This window comes from Micromesistius poutassou (genome assembly GCF_964030765.1).
Source record: "Micromesistius poutassou genome assembly, chromosome: 24".
NCBI lineage: Eukaryota > Metazoa > Chordata > Actinopteri > Gadiformes > Gadidae > Micromesistius > Micromesistius poutassou.
The window spans coordinates 1,900,817-1,920,983 of NC_140294.1; the positions used below are offsets into that span (position 1 = coordinate 1,900,817).

A 20,167-nucleotide genomic window follows, 5' to 3' on the forward strand; every position below is an offset into this window, starting at 1 on the left:
GTTTTCTTGTTTTTTGTTGTTTATTTGGATGAAAGGGGATTTAGTGGGTTACATAGTAGTGATGTGGATTCATCCTTGTCAAAATCTCAACTTAAATGCATAACATTTTAAAAACGTATGTAAATATGCCCTCAAATGACCCTCTATTAAACACATGCTATTGCACGTGTTCACAGTTACTGGCAGTTCTGGGTTATCAGGTTATGTCAATCAAATATTCTGGCTCCACCCCAGAGACGGTGAAAACCTGATCTGAAATCAAGCCCCGCCCCTCAATGGAAAACTACCGTCTACCAGACGTCAGCCAGAATGCATTTTTAACATTCTGGTAGTGGGTTGGGACCAGCTCCAACAGCATGTTTGGTTTTCTTTTACAACTTGACTGCAAGTTACTTTAATGTCCAAAATATGATTCATATTCTCTCCTTTTTTCTCTGCAGGCTTAATTGGTTTAGAAAGGAATATAAATAATTCTGCCTGATTAAGTCGGGGTGGATAGGTTTCTTTAGACACTGTAGCATTTCTCATCATTTTGAACCAAACTAATGGCTGCAGTGAAAGAGTCACAAAGAGAAGGTCCAGTTATTGTTATGAGTTTCATATGGCTGTCCAGACAACACAGGTAGAAAGGTCTTTAATTAGCTAGTTCTGTAATAACTCTGTAGATTGATTCAGCTGAACCGTCACCATAAGGTGAGTGTTTGGTGATTGGTCACCTGCTTGGCTACGGAGCCATGAGGGAAAGCAGACTCCACCCTTTCATTTGGTTTGAAGGAATAGAAGGAAATCCATGGATTGAAATGATGTAAGACTGCAATGGATTAATGGAACATCATTTTGCTCAATCACACCTTAATAACCCTAAAATAACAACTAGAACTGAACTAGGGATACTCGTCGTTCATCACTTCAGATTTTCACACTGTTTGTCCTTGGCACATAAAAGCTACCCATAATGCACCACTAGTTAAAATGAGAAACTGTTAAATGCCACGGCAGATTTTAGGTTTGTTTTACTGTCTCTTTACTGGCATTGACTGTGATGTCTCTGAATAGTGAACTTGTTGGTCTGGTTTGTCTGCCCTACCGTAAGTCATGTGATGCAGCTGTTTTATGAGGTTAGAGTCTGAGAGATGAGGCTTATATAACTACCAGTTTAAACTCAATATTAAATCAAAAACCATAATAGCACATATTACCTGGCTATACAGGTAGAGGGATGTTTTTATAAAGACTGTACCAAAGAAAATACCTGAGCTAGTTTTGTATAGGTCTTAATTAGTTACAGTGGCAAATCACCATTAAATCACCAGAATGTATCTGGTTTTGCACCATCTCTTGGTCTGTCTTTTGTATTTTAAAGAGTTAACATATATGAACATACATCAATGCATTTGAAGTAGGCTACAACGTAAATGAATGTGCCCAAACTATGAAACATCAGTGAACTGTGTGTCTGTGGGGGCGGAGCCAAGTGCTAGGGGAGGAGCCAGGTGTTGGGGGAGGAGAGAAGAGGACGTCTTGATCAGGAAACAAAACGTAACATTCCCAGAAACCAAATCCATCCAACGTGGAAGCAGTTATCTCTGTCAGGAGGAAACAAAAAAAACAAAAACGCATTTTGCAACAAATAGTCTGACAGACAGAAACAACAACAAGGTGAGTAAAACAGCACAACTTTGATGGAAGTTAAAACCTCTCTTCCTGTTATGTAATTATGAAAATAATCGAATTGCTCAATACATTAACCTTGTCGTCTGTGTCTAGGAATGGCCTCTGCTAACACTTCTTGGTCTGAAGAGAACTTTTCATGTTCCATCTGTCTGGATGTGTTCAGGAGTCCAGTTTCCACACCATGTGGACACAACTTCTGCAGAACCTGTATTACAAAGTTCTGGGATGAACAAGTCAAGTACAAATGTCCTCTTTGCAACATGCTTTTCAGCACAATACCTGATTTACAGATCAATATCCTCTTATCAGAGATGGTCGATCGGTTTGGAACGTCCGTACGAGTAAAAGAGCAGCCTTGTGTTGAACCAACTGAAGTTCCCTGTGACGTCTGTACTGGGACCCAGCTGAAGGCTGTGAAGTCCTGCCTTGTGTGTTTTACCTCTTACTGTCTAACCCACCTGGAGCCACATCAGAGAGTCGCTCGCCTGCAGAAACATCGGCTGGTCGAGCCTATGGACCGTCTGGAAGACAGGATGTGTAAGAAACACGAACGACTTCTGGAGCTCTTCTGCCAGACTGAACAGGTGTGTGTGTGTCAGTTCTGCACAGAGACAGACCACAGGTTCCACCAAGTTGTACCTCTAAAGGAGGAATATGAAGTGAAGACGGCCCAGCTGAGGAAGATAGAGGCTGAAGTTCAGCAGATGATCCAGGAGAGACAAAAAAATATTCAGGAGATTAAAGACACAGTTAAACGCAGCAAAGCAGATGCAGACAGAGAGAAAGCTGATGGTCTGCAGGTCCTCACTGCTCTGATGCGCTGCATTGAAAAGTGCCAAGATGATCTCAAACAAATGGTTACAGAGAGACTGAAAACCACAGAGAAACAAGCTGAAGCCCTCATCAAAGAGTTGGAGCAGGAAATAGAAGATCTGACCAATAGAAGCTCAGAGGTGAAGCAGCTCTCACACACTAAAGACCACTTCCACTTCCTCCAGACCTTCAGGTCCCTGAAGGATCCTCCACACACCAGGGACTGGACGACGGTGGAGGTCCATCCTCCGTCATACGTAGGGACCTCGAGGAGATCCCTGGATCAGCTGGAGGAGACACTGAACATGGAGATGAAGAAGCTGCGTGATGCTGAACTGAAGAGGGTCCAGCAGTATGAAGTAGATGTGACTCTGGATCCTGATACAGCTTATCTCACGCTCATCCTGTCTGAGGATGAGAAACAAGTACATCACGGAGATGAAGAGAAGGAACTCCCAGACAACCCTAAGAGATTTACAGAGTATATATATGTTCTCACAAGGCAGAGCTTCTCCTCAGGGAGATTTTACTTTGAGGTCCAGGTTAAAGACAAGACTGATTGGTGGTTAGGAGTGGCCAGAGAGTCCATCAACAGAAAAGGTGAGACCATTTGGACCCCTGAGACGGGTTACTGGATTCTTTACTACGACAAGGCTGGGTTGGTATTTAGAGATAAACCTCCTGTCCGTCTCCCTCTGAGAGCTGAGCTCCAGAAGGTGGGGGTGTTTGTTGATTATGATGAGGGTCTAGTCTCCTTCTATGATGTGGAAGCCAGGGTTCATATCTACTCTGCTACTGGCTGCACCTTTACTGAGCCTCTCTATCCATTCCTCTGTCCAGGGACACATAAAGAAGGTACAAACTCTGCCCCCCTGATCATCTCACCTGTCAATCAAACAGTCTAGGCCCTTTGTTTGATAATAAAATAATGAAACCACCAAAACAACTAATGTTGTTTCCTGAATTATAGAATCTCTTGGGAGATCTGAGATCTGCTTTGATGTTGTAGTGCTGTCATTTAACAAGGAGAAATTCAGTAGGAAGTGAACCCTGACTATTATCAATTATATCCCATTGTACATCATTAGATAACATTATGTTCTTCATTGTCACTTTCTCATGCTTTTAAAGGTTTACTGCTATACAATTGTTGATGGTTGCAGTTATGTATAACTAGTTTCAGGGAATGATGTGCATCATAATAATCAAATCATTACTTTACTTCTGAATCATGAATGACATGTATGGATCATAAATAAAAATGTATGAATGTATTACTTTTATGCAAATAAAAATGGAAAAACAGCTGATGAGTCGACTTTCTTTTAATGTCCAACATGCAACAACCCAACATGTGTAACACACTTACAAAAATGTCACAGTGACTACATTTAAAGATTCTCCTCATGTGTGTGAGTACCGTGACTTTGTCTCGTCATCTCTCCTCTCCTCTCCATCCTCTCCTCTTAGTTTTTCCTCTCTCCTTCCTCTCTCTTCTCTTCCTCCTCTCTCCTCTCTCTGCTCTCCTTTCTAGCTCATCCAGGATTGAGTTAAGTTTTGTCTTGCATACACGTTACATGTGTGTAATACCAGTTTGACTTGTCTTTGCTATAGTCTACTACCTGTGCCCTGCCGCATACAAGCAGCAGTCCCATAATCAGTGTTATGAGCGGCACCCAGTGGCGGGAGCGGGTATCACCACAGAGGGGCGGGACGTTCTTTGTGTCCCCTAATCCTACTCTTTTGAAGTACATCTAATTAGACTATTTATTTAATATTGTGAGACATGATTTTTTTTTGTTGCATTTTATCGCATGATTAAGTTACAAACTACTGTCTTTCTTTCCTTCATTTATTCATTTTTTTCCTACTATTTCTTTTGATCAGCCGTTCAGGTAAGATTCGTCTGCGGGCTCGTTCTCACAATATTATTAGAATTGTGTCGTTGAAAAACATGAAGGTGTTAAATGAGTGCAACGTGTATATGGCGTCGGCTTGGTGGCGGGTGTGTCGAGGACAGCCGCAGCAGACAGAGTGGGAGCCAAGCCACCGACCGCGTGGTTTAGGGAATCACCCCCGGTGTACGTACTCCATTTAAAAAGGACAAATGTGAAACACTTTGCAGGAAGAAGTACCCGCACCAAATGAGATGAGATAAGATGAAGAAAACATAGAATTGTTGAAAGATGTTTTGTGATATAAAAAATCTCAATGTCATTAAAAACAAGACTCGTTGTATGTGGCTATTCTGTCTGGTTCCTAAACCTTCTCTCACCTACAACTATAGAAGATCATGTTAGCCAAACTATAACTCACAATACGACCATTAGCAGGCGTTTGTATCCAGAGCGTCCAGTGAGATGAAGGCCCAGGTCTGGGCTGCTCAGGGAGGACGTTGGGGATCCTCTGGACGAGGAGTCTAAACAAACCAACCCACCGGGTCCCCTGAGCCCCTCAACAGTCCTGGTTCACTGTGGGGCTGCAGGGCTGCCGGCTCCCCTGTGAACGCCCCTTCAGTTCAGCTTCAATCAGCCCAGCACAGGTGTGTCGCATCAGCGCCCAATCAGCAGGGGACCGGGTCACCCTATCGGCCAATCAGAGGTGATGCCTGCAACAGCAGGGGACCGGGTCACCCAATCAGCCAATCAGAGGTGATGCGTGAACGAGCAGGTGTTTCACCGAGAGAGGGAGTCAGCGAATAGAAATAATGCAAACCGATCTATAAATAGTGTAGAAAAGATGTCTGCTTGAATGATCAATTAAAATTCCTGAATGAATTAATGACTTCAGTTCCTTCCTGAACTACGGGCCGTTCTGTGGTTCTCTGAGGGCGCGGCACCAACTGCCAAACTCTACCGGTCGAGCCACCAGGGACCAGAGATTCAAACCACCCAAAGGATTCCTGGAATCCTTGAGTCACCGTTTATTAAAATGAAAAAAACAAACTCAAACTTAAGTAGCGTGTGCAGCGCAGCACACCGCCAGCAGACATGGCCTTTCTAGCGAGCTCAAAGCGAACAAAATAAAATGTTTGGGAGAATTTGGGAGGAGAGGCGCCCAAAGGAAACCCACAACAACTCATTGATGAGCGACCTCCTTACTAACCATCTCACCCTCATTTGTGTTAAATGTTGTGTCGTCTGAAGCGTTATAACGTCCACTAAGGTGTTTTATTATCGGTTGGTCCAGGGTTCCTTCCCTCTGGGCTTTTAGGGGGTGTTTCCTTGTCCTGTAGAGGGCTTAGGGTTTAGGGGGTTAAATAATAGCCTAGCTACTAGCCTTAAAGGTCATGTCAATGATTTATCTGGTTTGATTCATCTCTCCCTCTCTCTGTTTGTCCGTATGTCTGTGTCTCTCTCTCTCTCTCTATCTTTTGCTCTCCCCCCTTGTCACTATATACTCTTCCGTTTATCGTGACACATTAAGAGCGACCGACCGACCGACTGACTGACTGACTGACTGACTGACTGACTTTGGTTTCCTGCTGAGTTGTTGGTATGGTGACACCTTTGTGTCACGTGTTTGTGTGTGTGTGCGTTTCGTGTGTTTGTGTGTATAACAGGGAAATAAAGAACCTTATATGATGACATCATACAGCCATCGTACCGAAAAGTGTTTTGTTGTGGTTTGATTGATGAAAGGTGATGCAGTGGGTTACATAGTAGTGATGTGGATGCATCCTGCTCCTAATCTCAACATTAATGCATAACTTTTTAAAAACGTATGTAAATATGCCTTCAAATGACCCTCTATTAAACACATGCTACTGCACGCGTTAACTGATACTGGCAGTTCTGGGTTATCAGGTTACATGAATCAAATGTTCTGGCTCTACCCCAGAGACGGTGAAAAGCTGATCTTCAGTCAATCCCCGCCCCTCAATGGAAAACTACTGTCTACCAGCCGTCAGCCAGAATGCATGTTTTACATTCTGATAGTGGGTTAGGGTTAGGGTTGGGACCTGCTCCAACAGCGTGTTTGGTTTTCCTTTACAACTTGACTGCTAGTTACTTTATTACTACAACCCTATATTGTCCAAAATATGATTCTTATTCTGCCCTTTTTGCTCTGCAGGCTTAATTTGTTTAGAAAGGAATAAAAATGATTCTGCCTGATTAAGTCGGGGTGGATGGGTTTCTTTAGACACTGGAGCATTTCTCATCATTTTGAACCAAACTACTGCTGCATTGAAAGAGTCACAAAGAGAATGTCCAGTTATTGTTGTTATGAGTTTCATATGGCTGTCCAGACAACACAGGTAGAAAGGTCTTTAATTAGCTAGTTCTGTAATAACTCTGTAGCTTGATTCAGCTGATCCATCAGTGAGTGTATTGATTGGTCACCTGCTTGGCTACGGAGCCAGGAGGGAAAGTAGTCTCAACCCATTCAGTTGGCTTGAAGGAATAGAAGGAAATTCATGGACTGAATTACATTAAACTATTAATGGATTAATGGAACATCATTTTCTGATAATCAATGCACACCTTGATAACCATGAATAACAACTATAACTAATCTATGATACCAGTTTCTTTATTGTCTTTATTTTTAGGTTTGTTTTGCTGTCTCTGTGCTGGCATTGACTGTGTTGTCTCTGAATAGTGAACCTGTTGGTCTGGTTTGTCTGCCCTACCCTAAGTCACATGATGCAATGATGCAGCTGTTTTATGAGGTTAGAGATGAGCCTTATATAACTACCAATGTAAACTCAATATTAACTTTCAACTCAACATCAACGCATTTGAAGTAGCCTACACAGTGCATGAATGTGTCTTAAGCCAGAGTGTGAAAGTTAAAACGTCAGAGAACTGTGTCCATGGGGGCGGAGCCAGGTGTTAGGGGAGGAGCCAGGTGTTAGGGGAGGAGAGCAGAGGACGTGTTGATCAGGAAACTAAACTTAACATTCCCAGAAACCAAATCCATCCGACGTGGAAGCAGTTCTCTCTTTCAGGCGGAAGATAACTAATTTTGGACCAAATAGTCTGACAGACAGAAACAACAACAAGGTGAGTAAAACAGCACAACTTTGAGAGAAGTTAAAACCTCTCTTCCTGTTATGGAATTTAAAAAATAATGGAATAATTGATAATGGCTCAAAACATAAACCTTGTCGTCTGTGTCTAGGAATGGCCTCTGCTAACACTTCCTGGTCTGAGGAGAACTTTTCATGTTCCATCTGTCTGGGTGTGTTCAACAGTCCAGTTACCACCGCGTGTGGACACAACTTCTGCAGAACCTGTATTAATAAGTTCTGGGATGGACAAGTCCAGTACAAATGTCCAATTTGCAACAAGATTTTCGACACAAAACCTGATCTACAGGTCAATATCCTCTTATCAGAGATGGCCGCTCAGTTTAGAATGTCCGTACGAGTAAAAAAGCAGCGATGTGTTGGACCAGGAGAAGTTCCCTGTGACGTCTGTACTGGGACCCAGCTGAAGGCCGTGAAGTCCTGCCTAGTGTGTTTCACCTCTTACTGCCAAACCCACCTGGAGCCACATCAGAGAGTCGCAGGCCTGAAGAAACATCGGCTGGTCGAGCCTATGGACTGCCTGGAAGACAGGATGTGTAAGAAACACAATAAATTACTTGAGCTTTTCTGCAAGACTGAACAGGTGTGTGTGTGTCAATTCTGCACAGAGGATGACCACAGGTCCCATCCTGTTGTACCTCTAAAGGAGGAATATGAAGTGAAGATGGGGAAGATAGAGTCTGAAGTTCAGCAGATGATCAAAGAGAGAAAACAAAAGATTAAGGAGATAAAATACAAAAAAAGCAGCAAAGAAGATACAGACAGAGAAATTGCTCATCGTGTGCAGGTCCTCACCGCTCTGAAGCGCTGCATTGAAAAGTGCCAGGATGATCTCAACCAAATGGTTAAAGATCTGAAAACCACAGAGAAACAAGCTGAAGGCCTCATCAAAGAGCGGGAGCAGGAAATAAAAGACCTGACCAATAGAATCTCAGAGGTGAAGCAGCTCTCACACACTAAAGACCACCTTCACTTCCTCCAGGCCTTCAGATCCCTGAAGAATGCTCCACCCACCAGGGACTGGACGACAGTGGAGGTCCGTCCTCCGTCATACGTAGGGACCTTGAGGAGATCCCTGGATCAGCTAGAGGAGACACTGAACATGGAGATGAAGAAGCTGCGTGATGCTGAACTGAAGAGGGTCCAGCAGTATGAAGAAGATGTGACTCTGGATCCTCATACAGCTCATCCCAATCTCATCCTCTCTGAGGATGGGAAACAAGTACATGATGGAGATGAAGAGAAGGAACTCCCAGACAACCCTAAGAGATTTACACAGAAAATATATGTTCTCACGAGGCAGAACTTCTCCTCAGGGAGATTTTACTTTGAGGTCCAGGTTAAAGACAAGACTGCATGGTTCGTAGGAGTGGCCAGAGAGTCCATAGACAGAAAACGTTATATCTTAAGGACCCCTGAGACGGGTTACTGGACTCTTTACTTCAACAATGATGGACTGGTATTTTGTGATAACCCTGCTGTCCGTCTCCCTCTGCGAGCTGAGCTCCAGAAGGTGGGGGTGTTTGTTGATTATGATGAGGGTCTGGTCTCCTTCTATGATGTGGAAGCCAGGGTTCATATCTACTCTGCTACTGGCTGCACCTTTACTGAGCCTCTATATCCATTCCTCTGTCCAGGTCACTATGATTATGAAGGTAACAACTCTGCCCCCCTGATCATCTCACCTGTCAATCAAACAGACTAGGCCCTTTGTTTGATAATAAAATAATCAAACAACCAAAACAACTAATGTGGTTTCCTGAATTTCTACCATGTGAGATCTGAGAGAACTGCAATAATGTTGTACTGCTGTCATTTAACAATGAGAAATTCAGTAGGAAGTGAGCCCTGACTATTATAAATTATAACCCATTGTAAATAATTTGATAACATTATGTTCTTCATTGTCTCTTTTTCATGTTTTTAAAGGTTTTCTGCTATACAATTGTTTATGGTTGCAGTTAACTAGTTTCATGAAATGATGTGCATCATAATAATCAAATCATTACTTCACTAATGAATCATGAATCATGACACAATAAAATGTATGAATGTATGACAACACTTTTATGATTTAAATAAAAATGGTTTAAATAAAAAACAGCTGATGAGTCAATTTTAATGTCCAACATATAACAACCGGACATGTGTAACACACTAACACAAAGGTCACAGTGACTACATGTAAAGATTCTCCTCATGTGTGTGAGTACCGTGACTTTGTCTTGTCATCTCTCCTCTCCTCTCCTTAGTTTCTCCTCTCTCCTTCCTCTCTCTTCTCTCATCCAGGATTGTGTTAAATATGTTCATGCATACACATTACATGTGTGTAAATACCCGTTTGACTGGTCTTTGCTATAGTCTACTACTTGTGCCCTGGCGCATACAAGCAGCAGTCCCATAATCAGTGTTATGAGCGACACCCAGTGGCGGGAGCGGGTATCACCACAGAGGGGGTGGGACGTTCTTCGTGTCCCCAAATTCTACTATTTTGTAGTACACTTAATTAGACTATTTAATATTGTGAGACATTATTCTCTTTTTTTTAATTTCATCCCATGATTAAGGTACAAACTTCTTTCTTTCTTTCCTTCCTTCCTTCCTTCCTTCCTTCCTTCCTTCTTCTGATCAGCCCTTCAGGTAAGAGTCGTCTACGGTCTCGTTCTCACAGTATTATTAGAATTTCATCATTGGATAACATGAAGGTGTTAAATGAGTGCAACGTGTATATGGCGTTGGCTTGGTGTGTCGAGGACAGCCACAGCAGACAGAGTGGGAGACGTCTCCCGCTGTCGCTCTCCAAGGTGCTGAACTCCGGCCGAGTGATGACGTCACACTCTTTAGACAAAGCACCGACCGCGTGGTTTAGTGGTTTCATTACTGTAACCCTATTGTCCATAATGTGATTCTTATTAGCTCCTTTTTTCTCTGCAGGCTTATTGGGTTTATAAAGGAATAAAAATGATTCTGCTTGATTATGTCATGGGTGGATGGGTTTTGGATGGGTTTCTTTAGACACTGGAGCATTTCTCATCATTTTGAACCAAACTAATGGCTGCAGTGAAAGAGTCACAAAGTCCAGTTATTGTTGTTATGAGTTTCATGTGGCTGTCCAGACAACACAGGTAGAAAGGTCTTAGTTCTGTAATAACTCTGTAGCTTGATTCAGCTGAACCGTCACCCTAAGGTGAGTGTTTGGTGATTGGTCACCTGCTTGGCTACAGAGCCAGGAGGGAAAGCAGACTCCACCCATTCAGTTGGGTTGAAGGAATAGAAGGAAATCCATGGAATGAAAAGACTGCAATGGATTAATGGAATATCATTTTGCTCAATCACACCTTGATAACCCTAAAATAACAACTTGAACTAAACTAGGGATACTAGTCGTTCATCACTTCAGATTTGTGATGAGGTAAGAAAAATAAAGCATAGAGTTGTTGACAATTTTTTTTTTCTCAATCATATTAAAAACAAGACTCGTTGTGTGTGGCTATTCTGTCTGTTTCCTAAACCTTCTCTAACCTACAACTATAGAAGACCATGTTAGCCAAACTATAACTCACAATACGACCATTAGCAGGCGTTTGTATCCAGAGCGTCCAGTGAGATGAAGGCCCAGGTCTGGGCTGCTCAGGGAGGACGTTGGGGATCCTTTGGACGAGGAGTCTAAACAAACCAACCCACCGGGTCCCCTGAGCCCCTCAACAGTCCTGGTTCACTGTGGGGCTGCAGGGCTGCCGGCTCCCCTGTGAACGCCCCTTCAGTTCAGCTTCAATCAGCCCAGCACAGGTGTGTCGCATCAGCGCCCAATCAGCAGGGGACCGGGTCACCCTATCACCCTATCAGAGGTGATGCCTGCAACAGCAGGTGTTTCACCTAGAGAGGGAGTCAGCGAATAGAAATAATGCAAACTAATCTATAAATGCTGTAGAAAAGATGTCAAATGATTAATTAAGTCATTTTTTTTTTTTATTTTTGAATTCATGAATTCAGTTCCTTCCTGAACTACGGGCCGTTCTGTGGTTCTCTGAGGGCGCGGCACCAACTGCCAAGCTCTACCGGTCGAGCCACCAGGGACCAGAGATTCAAACCACGGAGAGGAATCCTGGAAATACATCTATAGAGAGAGAGAGAGAGAGAGAAAGAGACACTTGTTGGTTGGTGTGTGTGTGTGTGTGTGTGTGTGTGTGTGTGTGTGTGTGTGTGTGTGTGTGTGTGTGTGTGTGTGTGTGTGTGTGTGTGTGTGTGTGTGTGTGTGTGTGTGTGTGTGTGTGTGTGTTATAACCCTCCAGTCTAGGTGATAGAGGGCCTAACATAAAGCCACTAAAACAAAGGAGGCTTGGGTTCAAAGCTTAACAAAGGGATTTATTGAGACATCAGGGTGAGCATGGGCCAAAATAACAAACATAAGTCTTACCTTAAACAAAAACAGTCTTTCTAATTAAAACCAAAAAGACAAAGGGTAAGCCTAGCTTCCTCACTTAAAAAAAACAGGAGAAAAATGGGACACCAAACAAAAGGCCACTCACCCCTACCAGCACCTATAGGCAAAAATCAGTCAGTCAATCAAAAATGGCCAACCAATGGCCACCGAGGCAACAAACAGCACAAAACCAACAGGCAGTGGCATTGTGAGTAATACACTAGTTAAACACCAATACAAGACACAAGCATAAGTGTCACTAAGACAAGGGACGTAAGACACACAAGCATCCAGCTTGTTGGTGTGTTTGGCCTTCTGGCATTCGGCTTCAAACAGGTGGCACTGACGAGCCTTTAACTGATCCGTACCATAAGGTGAGTGTACTGTGATTGGTCACCTGCTTTGCTACGGAGCCAGGAGGGAAAGCAGACTCAACCCATTCAGTTGGCTTGAAGGAATAGAAGGAAATCCATGGACTGAAATTATCCTTTTTATTATTACCCCTACTATTATTATTATTATTATTATTATTATTATTATTATTAAACCACAATACCAGTTTTCCATCACTTTAGATTTACACACTGTTTGTCCCTGGCACTTAAAGGTTACCCAAAATGCACCACCAGTGATAATGCGACATTGTTAACTGCCACGGCACATTTGAGGTTTGTTTCGCTGTCTCTGTGCTGGCATTGACTGTGTTGTCTCTGAATAGTGAACTTGTTGGTTTGGCTCGTCTGCCCTACCCTGAGTCACATGATGCAAATGTTTTATGTGGTTAGAGATGAGCCTTATATAACTACCAGAGTTAAATCAATATTACATATATTGTAATATTGTAATATTACAATATTACAATATTACACAAACCATACCAGCACAAATAACCTGGACATACAGGGAGAGGGTTGTTTTTATGAATACAGAAAGAAAAACACCAGCCTTAGGAAAAGTCAATTCATGTCAACTTCTTTTCTCTTAATCGCAGTTACAGTGGAAAATCACCATTAAATCACCACAATGTCTCTGAAATCACCATTAAATCACCACAATGTCTCTGGTTTTGCACCATCTCTTGGTCTGTGTTTTGTCCTATATTGTGCTTTCAAACATCTTTGAAATCACATCAATGTTTTTGAAGAACAGCGCATGAATGTCAGGGAACTGTGTGTCCGTTGGGGCAGGGCCAGGTGTTAGGGGAGGAGCCAGGTGTTAGGGGAGGAGAGCAGAGGACGTCTGGTTCAAGAAACTTAACGTAACATTCATAGAAACCAAAGCCAACCGACGTGGAAGCAGTTTTCTCATTCAGGAGGACGATAAAACACATTTTGAAACAAATCAGACAGACAGAAACCACAACAAGGTGAGTAAAACAGCACAACTTTGAGAGAAGTTAAAACCGCTCTTCTGGTTACGGAATAACAAAAATAATGGAATTGCTCAATACATAAACCTTGTCGTCTGTGTCTAGGAATGGCCTCTGTTAACACTTCCTGGTCTGAAGAGAACTTTTCATGTTCCATCTGTCTGGATGTGTTCAACAGCCCAGTTTCCACACCATGTGGACACAACTTCTGCAGAAACTGTATTACAAAGTTCTGGGATGAACAAGTCCAGTTCAAATGTCCTGTTTGCAACAGGCTTTTCCACACGAGTCCTGATCTATGTGTGAATATCCTCTTATCAGAGATGGTTGATCGGTTTGGAACGTCTGTACAAGTTGAAGAGCAGCCTTATGTTGAACCAGGAGAAGTTCCCTGTGACGTCTGTACTGGGACCCAGCTGAAGGCCGTGAAGTCCTGCCTAGTGTGTTTTATATCTTACTGCCAAACCCACCTGGAGCCACATCAGAGAGTCGCAGGCCTGAAGAAACATCGGCTGGTCGAGCCTATGGACTCTCTTGAAGACAGGATGTGTAAGAAACACGACCGACTTCTGGAACTCTTCTGCCAGACTGAACAAGTGTGTGTGTGTCAGTTCTGCACAGAGGGTGACCACAGGTCCCATCCTGTTGTACCTCTGAAGGAGGAATATGAAGCGAAGATGGCCGAGCTGGGGAAGATAGAGGCTGATGTTCCGCAGATGATCCAGGAGAGAAAACTAAAGATTAAGGAGATCAAAGACACAGTTAAACGCAGCAAAGCAGATGCAGACAGAGAGATTGCTGATGGTGGACAGGTCCTCACTGCTCTGATGTGTCGCGTTGAAAAGTGCAGAGATGATTTCAACCAAACAGTTGAAGAGAAATTGAAATCCACAGAGAAACAAGCTGAAGACCTCATCAAAGAGCTGGAGCAAGAAATAGAAGATCTGACCAATAGAAGCTTAGAGGTGAAGCCGCTCTCACACACTAAAGACCACCTCCACTTCCTCCAGGCCTTCAGATCCCTGAAGGATCCTCCACCCACCAGGGACTGGACGACGGTGGAGGTCCATCCTCCGTCATACGTAGGGACCTTGAGGAGATCCCTGGATCAGCTGGAGGAGACACTGAACATGGAGATGAAGAAGCTGTGTGATGCTGAACTGAAGAGGGTCCAACAGTATGAAGAAGATGTGACTCTGGATCCTGATACAGCTCATCTCCAGCTCATCCTGTCTGAGGATGAGAAAAAAGTACATCTTAGAGGTGTAAGTAAGAAACTCCCAAACAGCCCTAAGAGATTTACAGAGTGCAGATGCGTTCTCACGAGGCAGAGCTTCTCCTCAGGGAGATTTTACTTTGAGGTCCAGGTTAAAGACAAAACTGAATGGTATTTAGGAGTGGCCAGAGAGTCTATTGACAGAGGGAAGATCATAGTTACCCCTGAGACGGGTTACTGGACTCTTTACTTCAACAAGGATGGGTTGGTATTTACTGGTAACCCTGCTGTCCATGTCCCCCTGAGAGCTAAGCTCCAGAAGGTGGGGGTGTTTGTTGATTATGATGAGGGTCTGGTCTCCTTCTATGATGTGGAAGCCAGGGTTCATATCTACTCTGCTACCGGCTGCACCTTTGGTGAGCCTCTCTATCCAATCCTCTGTCCAGGGACACATAAAGAATATACAAACTCTGCCCCCCTGATCATCTCACCTGTCAATCAAACAGACTATGACCTTTGTTTGATAATAAAATAATCAAACAACCAAAACAACTAATGTTGTTTCCTGAATTAGAATCTCTACTATGGGAGATCTGAGATCTGCTTTGATGTTGTACTGCTGTCATTTAATAAGGAGAAATTCAGTAGTATGTTAACCCTGACTATTATAAATTATAACCCATTGTACATCATTAGATAACATTATTTTCTTTGTTGTCTCTTTTTCATGTTTTTAAAGGTTTACTGCTATACAATTGTTGATGGTTGCAGTTATGTATTAACTAGTTCCAGGGATTGATGTGCATCATAATAATCAAATCATTACTTTCCTTCTGAATCTTGAATGAAGACACAATAAAATGTATGAATGTATGACAACACTTTTATGATTTAAATAAAAATGGAAAAACAGCTGATGAGCTGACTTACTTTTAATGTCCAACATGCAACAACCCAACATGTGTAACACACTTACACAAAGGTCACAGTGACTACGTGTACAGATTCTCCTCGTGTGTGAGTACTGTGACTTTGTCTTGTCACCTCTCCTCTCCTCTCCATCCTCTCCTCTTAGTTTCTCCTCTCTCCTTCCTCTCTCTTCTCTTCCTCCTCTGTCCTATCTCTGCTCTCCTTTATAGCTCATCCAGGATTGTGTTAAGTATTGTCTTGCATACACATTACATGTGTGTGTAAATACCTGTTTGACTTGTCTTTACTATAGTCTACTACCTGTGTCCTGGCACATTCAAGCAGCATTCCCATAATCAGTGATGTGTGTGTCGAGGATAGCCACAGCAGACAGAGTGGGAGACGTCTTCTGCCGTCGCTCTCCAAGGTGCTGAACTTCCACTGAGTGGTGACGTCACACGCTTTGGACAAGCCACAGACCGCGTGGTTTAGGGAATCATCCCCGGTGTACGTAGCCTACTCCATAAACACTTTGCAGGAAAAACTACCTGCACTGAAAGTAAAGAAAAATAAAATAGAAAAAAAAATAGATTTTTTTGTGCTATACGAAATCTCAATGGCATTTAAAACAAGACTCATTGTATGTGGCTATTCTGACTGGTTCCTAAACCTTCTCTCACCTACAACTATAAAAGATCATGTTAGACAAACTATAACTCACAATAGGACCATTAGCAGACGTTTGTATCCAGAGCGTCCAGTGAGATGAAGGCCCAGGTCTGGGCTGCTCAGGGAGGACGTTGGGGATCCTCTGGACGAGGAGTCTAAACAAACCAACCCACCGGGTCCCCTGAGCCCCTCAACAGTCCTGGTTCACTGTGGGGCTGCAGGGCTGCCGGCTCCCCTGTGAACGCCCCTTCAGTTCAGCTTCAATAAGAGGAGGACAGGTGTGTCACATCAGCGCCCAATCAGCAGGGGACCACCCTATCAGCCAATCAGAGGTGATGCCTGCAACAGCAGGTGTTTCACCTAGAGAGGGTCAGCGAATAGAAATAATGCAAACCGATCTATAAATGGTGTAGAAAAGATGTCTGCTTGGATTATCGATTAAAAGTCGTGAATGAATTAATGACTTCAGTTCCTTCCTGAACTACGGGCCGTTCTGTGGTTCTCTGAGGGCGCGGCACCAACTGCCAAGCTCTACCGGTCGAGCCACCAGGGACCAGAGATTCAAACCACCCAAAGGATTCCTGGAATCCTTGAGTCACCGTTTATTAAAATGAAAAACAAGCTCACCAGCAGACATGGCCTTTCTAGTGAGCTCAAAGCGAGCAAAATAAAATGTTTTGGATAATTTGGGAGGAGAGGCACCCAAAGGAAACCCACAACAACTCATTGATGAGCAACCTCCTTGCTAACCATCTCACCCTCAGTTGTGTTAAATGTTGTGTCGTCTAAAGCGTTATAACGTCCACTAAGGTGTTTTATTATCGGTCGGTCCAGGGTTCCTTCCCTCTGGGCTTTTAGGGGGTGTTTCCTTGTCCTGTAGAGGGCTTAGGGTTTAGGGGGTTAAATACTAGCCTAGCTACTAGCCTTAAAGGTCATGTCAATGATTTATCTGGTTTGATCCATCTCTCCCTCTCTCTGTTTGTCTGTATGTCTGTGTGTCTCTCTCTCTCTCTCTATCTTTTGCTCTCCCCCCTTGTCACTATATATTCTTCCGTTTACCATGACACATTAAGAGAGAGACAGAGAGAGAGAGAGAGAGAGAGAGAGAGAGAGAGAGAGCCTGACCTGACCTGACCTGACCTGACCTGACCGACTGACTGACTTTGGTTTCCTGCTGAGTTGTTGGTATGGTGACACATTTGTGTCACACGTTTGTGTGTGTGCGTTTCATGTGTTTGTGTATATAATAGGGAAATAAAGAACCTTATATGATGACATCATACAGCCATCATACCGAAAAGTGTTTTCTTGTTTTGTTGTGGTTTGATTGATGAAAGGTGATGCAGTGGGTTACATAGTAGTGATGTGGATGCATCTTGCTCCTAATCTCAACATAAATGCATAACTTTTTAAAAACGTATGTAAATATGCCCTCAAATGACCCTCTATTACTCACATGCTACTGCACTTTAACAGTTACTGGCAGTTCTGGGTTATCAGATTACATGAATCAAATGTTCTGGCTCCACCCCAGAGACGATGAAAACCAGATCTGAAATCAAGCCCCGCCCCTTAATGGAAAACCATCCAACCGTCTACCAGACGTCAGCCAGAATGCATGTTTTAAATTCTGATAGTGGGTTGGGACCAGCTCCCACAGCGTGTTTGGTTTTCTTCACAACTTGACTGCAAGTGACCTTGTACACCTTGATAACCCTAAATAACAACTAGAACCAAACTACAAAACCAGTTGTCCATAACTTCAGATTTTCACACTGTTTGTCCCTGGCATGTAAAAGCTACCCATAATGCACCACCAGTGATAATGTGACATTGTTAAATGCCACAGCAGATTTTAGGTTTGTTTTGCTGTCTCTGCGCTGGCATTGACTGTGATGTCTCTGAATAGTCAACTTGTTCGTCTGGTTTGTCTGCCCTACCCTGAGTCACGTGATGCAGCTGTTTTATGAGTCTGAGAGATGAGCCTTATATAACTACCAGTTTAAACTCAATATTAAGTTGGGGAGGAGCCAGGTGTTAGGGGAGGAGAGCAGAGGACGTCTTGATCAGGAAGCAAAACTCAACATTCCCAGAAACCAAATCCATCCGACGTGGAAGCAGTTCTCTCTTTCAGGAGGAAAATAAAACCATTTTGGAACAAATAGTCTGACAGACAGAAACCACAACAAGGTGAGTAAAACAGAACAACTTTGATAGAAGTTAAAACCTCTCTTCCTGTAATGGAATTCTGAAAATAATGAACTTGCTCAATACATAAACCTTGTCGTCTGTGTTTAGGAATGGCCTCTGCTAAAACTTCATGGTCTGAGAACTTTTCATGTTCCATCTGTCTGGATGTGTTCAGCAGTCCAGTTTCCACACCATGTGGACACAACTTCTGCAGAACCTGTATTAATAAGTTCTGGGATGGACAAGTCCAGTACAAATGTCCAGTTTGCAACAAGATTTTCGACACTAGACCTGATCTACAGGTCAATACCCTCTTATCAGGGATGGCTGCTCGGTTTAGAACGTTAAAAAAGCAGCGATGTGTTGGACCAGGAGAGGTTCCTTGTGACGTCTGTACTGGGACCCAGCTGAAGGCTGTGAAGTCCTGCCTAGTGTGTTTCACCTCTTATTGCCAAACCCACCTGGAGCCACATCAGAGAGTCGCAGTCCTGAAGAAACATCGGCTGGTCGAGCCTATGGACCGTCTGGAAGACAGGATGTGTAAGAAACACACTCGACTTCTGGAGTTCTTCTGCCAGACTGAACAGGTGTGTGTGTGTCAGTTTTGCCCAGAGACAGACCACAAGTTCCACCCAGTTGTACCTCTAAAGGAGCAATATGAAGTTAAGACGGCCCAGATGGGGAAGATTGTGTCTGAAGTTCAGCAGATGATCCAGGAGAGAAAAAGAAAGATTAAGGAGATCAAAGACACAGTAGAAATGAGCAAGAAAGACGCAGACAGAGAGATAGCCAATGGTGTGCAGGTCCTCACTGCTCTGATGCACTGCATTGAAAAGTGCCAGGATGATCTCAACCAAATGGTTAAAGAGAGACTGAAATCCACAGAGACACAAGCTGAAGACCTCATCAAAGAGCTGGAGGAGGAAATAGAAGATCTGACCAATAGAAGCTCAGAAGTGAAGCAGCTCTCACACACTAAAGACCACCTCCACTTCCTCCAGGCCTTCAGATCCCTGAAGGATCCTCCACCCACCAGGGACTGGACAACAGTGGAGGTCCGTCCTCCGTCATACGTAGGGACCTTGAGGAGATCCCTGGATCAGCTGGAGGAGACACTGAACATGGAGATGAAGAAGCTGCCTGATGCTGAACTGAAGAGGGTCCAGCAGTATGAAGTAGATGTGACTCTGGATCCTGATACAGCTTATCCCAAACTCATCCTGTCTGAGGATGGGAAACGAGTACATGATGGTGGTGTAGTGAAGGAACTCCCAGAACACCCTAAGAGATTTACAAAGCATATATGTGTTCTCACGAGACAGAGCTTCTCTTCAGGGAGATTTTACTTTGAGGTCCAGGTTAAATACAAGACTGCATGGTTTTTAGGAGTGGCCAGAGAGTCCATCAACAGAAAAGATCAGACCAGGTGGACCCCTGAGACGGGTTACTGGATTCTTTACTACAACAAGGATAGGTTGTTATTTCAAGATAACCCTTCTGTCCATCTCCCTCTGAGAGCTGAGCTCCAGAAGGTGGGGGTGTTTGTTGATTATGATGAGGGTCTGGTCTTCTTCTATGATGTGGAAGCCAGGGTTCATATCTACTCTGCTACCGGCTGCACCTTTACTGAGCCTCTCTATCCATTCCTCTGCCCATGTCGCTATGATTATGAAGGTATAAACTCTGCCCCCCTGATCATCTCAACTGTCAATCAAACAGACTAGGCCCTTTGTTTGATAATAAAATAATCAAACGACCAAAACAACTAATGTTGTTTCTTGAATTAGAATCTCTACTATGTGAGATCTGAGAGAACTGCATTAATGTTGTACTGCTGTCATTTAACAAGGAAACATTCAGTAGGAAGTGAAC

The 20,167-nt window shown here is 43.5% G+C and overlaps 2 protein-coding genes across 4 annotated transcripts; both read left to right on the forward strand.

Moving 5' to 3' along the window:
- Positions 1-1,769: 1,769 nt before the first annotated feature.
- On the forward strand, positions 1,770-9,224 carry LOC311369749 (uncharacterized protein; the record flags this gene model as incomplete). The annotated part of the gene is made up of 4 exons (XM_084487958.1): positions 1,770-3,386; positions 4,973-5,088; positions 7,090-7,100; positions 7,612-9,224. 4 exons carry the CDS (start codon positions 1,770-1,772, stop codon positions 9,222-9,224), a joined length of 3,357 nt encoding a protein of 1,118 aa, XP_084344084.1.
- A 4,194-nt stretch (positions 9,225-13,418) lies between these two features.
- LOC311369838 (E3 ubiquitin-protein ligase TRIM39-like) lies at positions 13,419-20,167 on the forward strand (the record flags this gene model as incomplete). 3 transcript variants are annotated; one of them, XM_084488056.1, is made up of 2 exons in its annotated part: positions 13,419-13,613; positions 18,598-20,167. In XM_084488056.1, 2 exons carry the CDS (start codon positions 13,419-13,421, stop codon positions 20,017-20,019), a joined length of 1,617 nt encoding a protein of 538 aa, XP_084344182.1. In that variant the 3' UTR covers positions 20,020-20,167. The 3 variants fall into 3 exon arrangements, with proteins under 3 accessions (XP_084344182.1, XP_084344183.1, XP_084344184.1); XM_084488057.1 differs by having other exon boundaries at positions 13,419-13,574; positions 18,559-20,167; XM_084488058.1 differs by having other exon boundaries at positions 13,419-13,562; positions 18,547-20,167.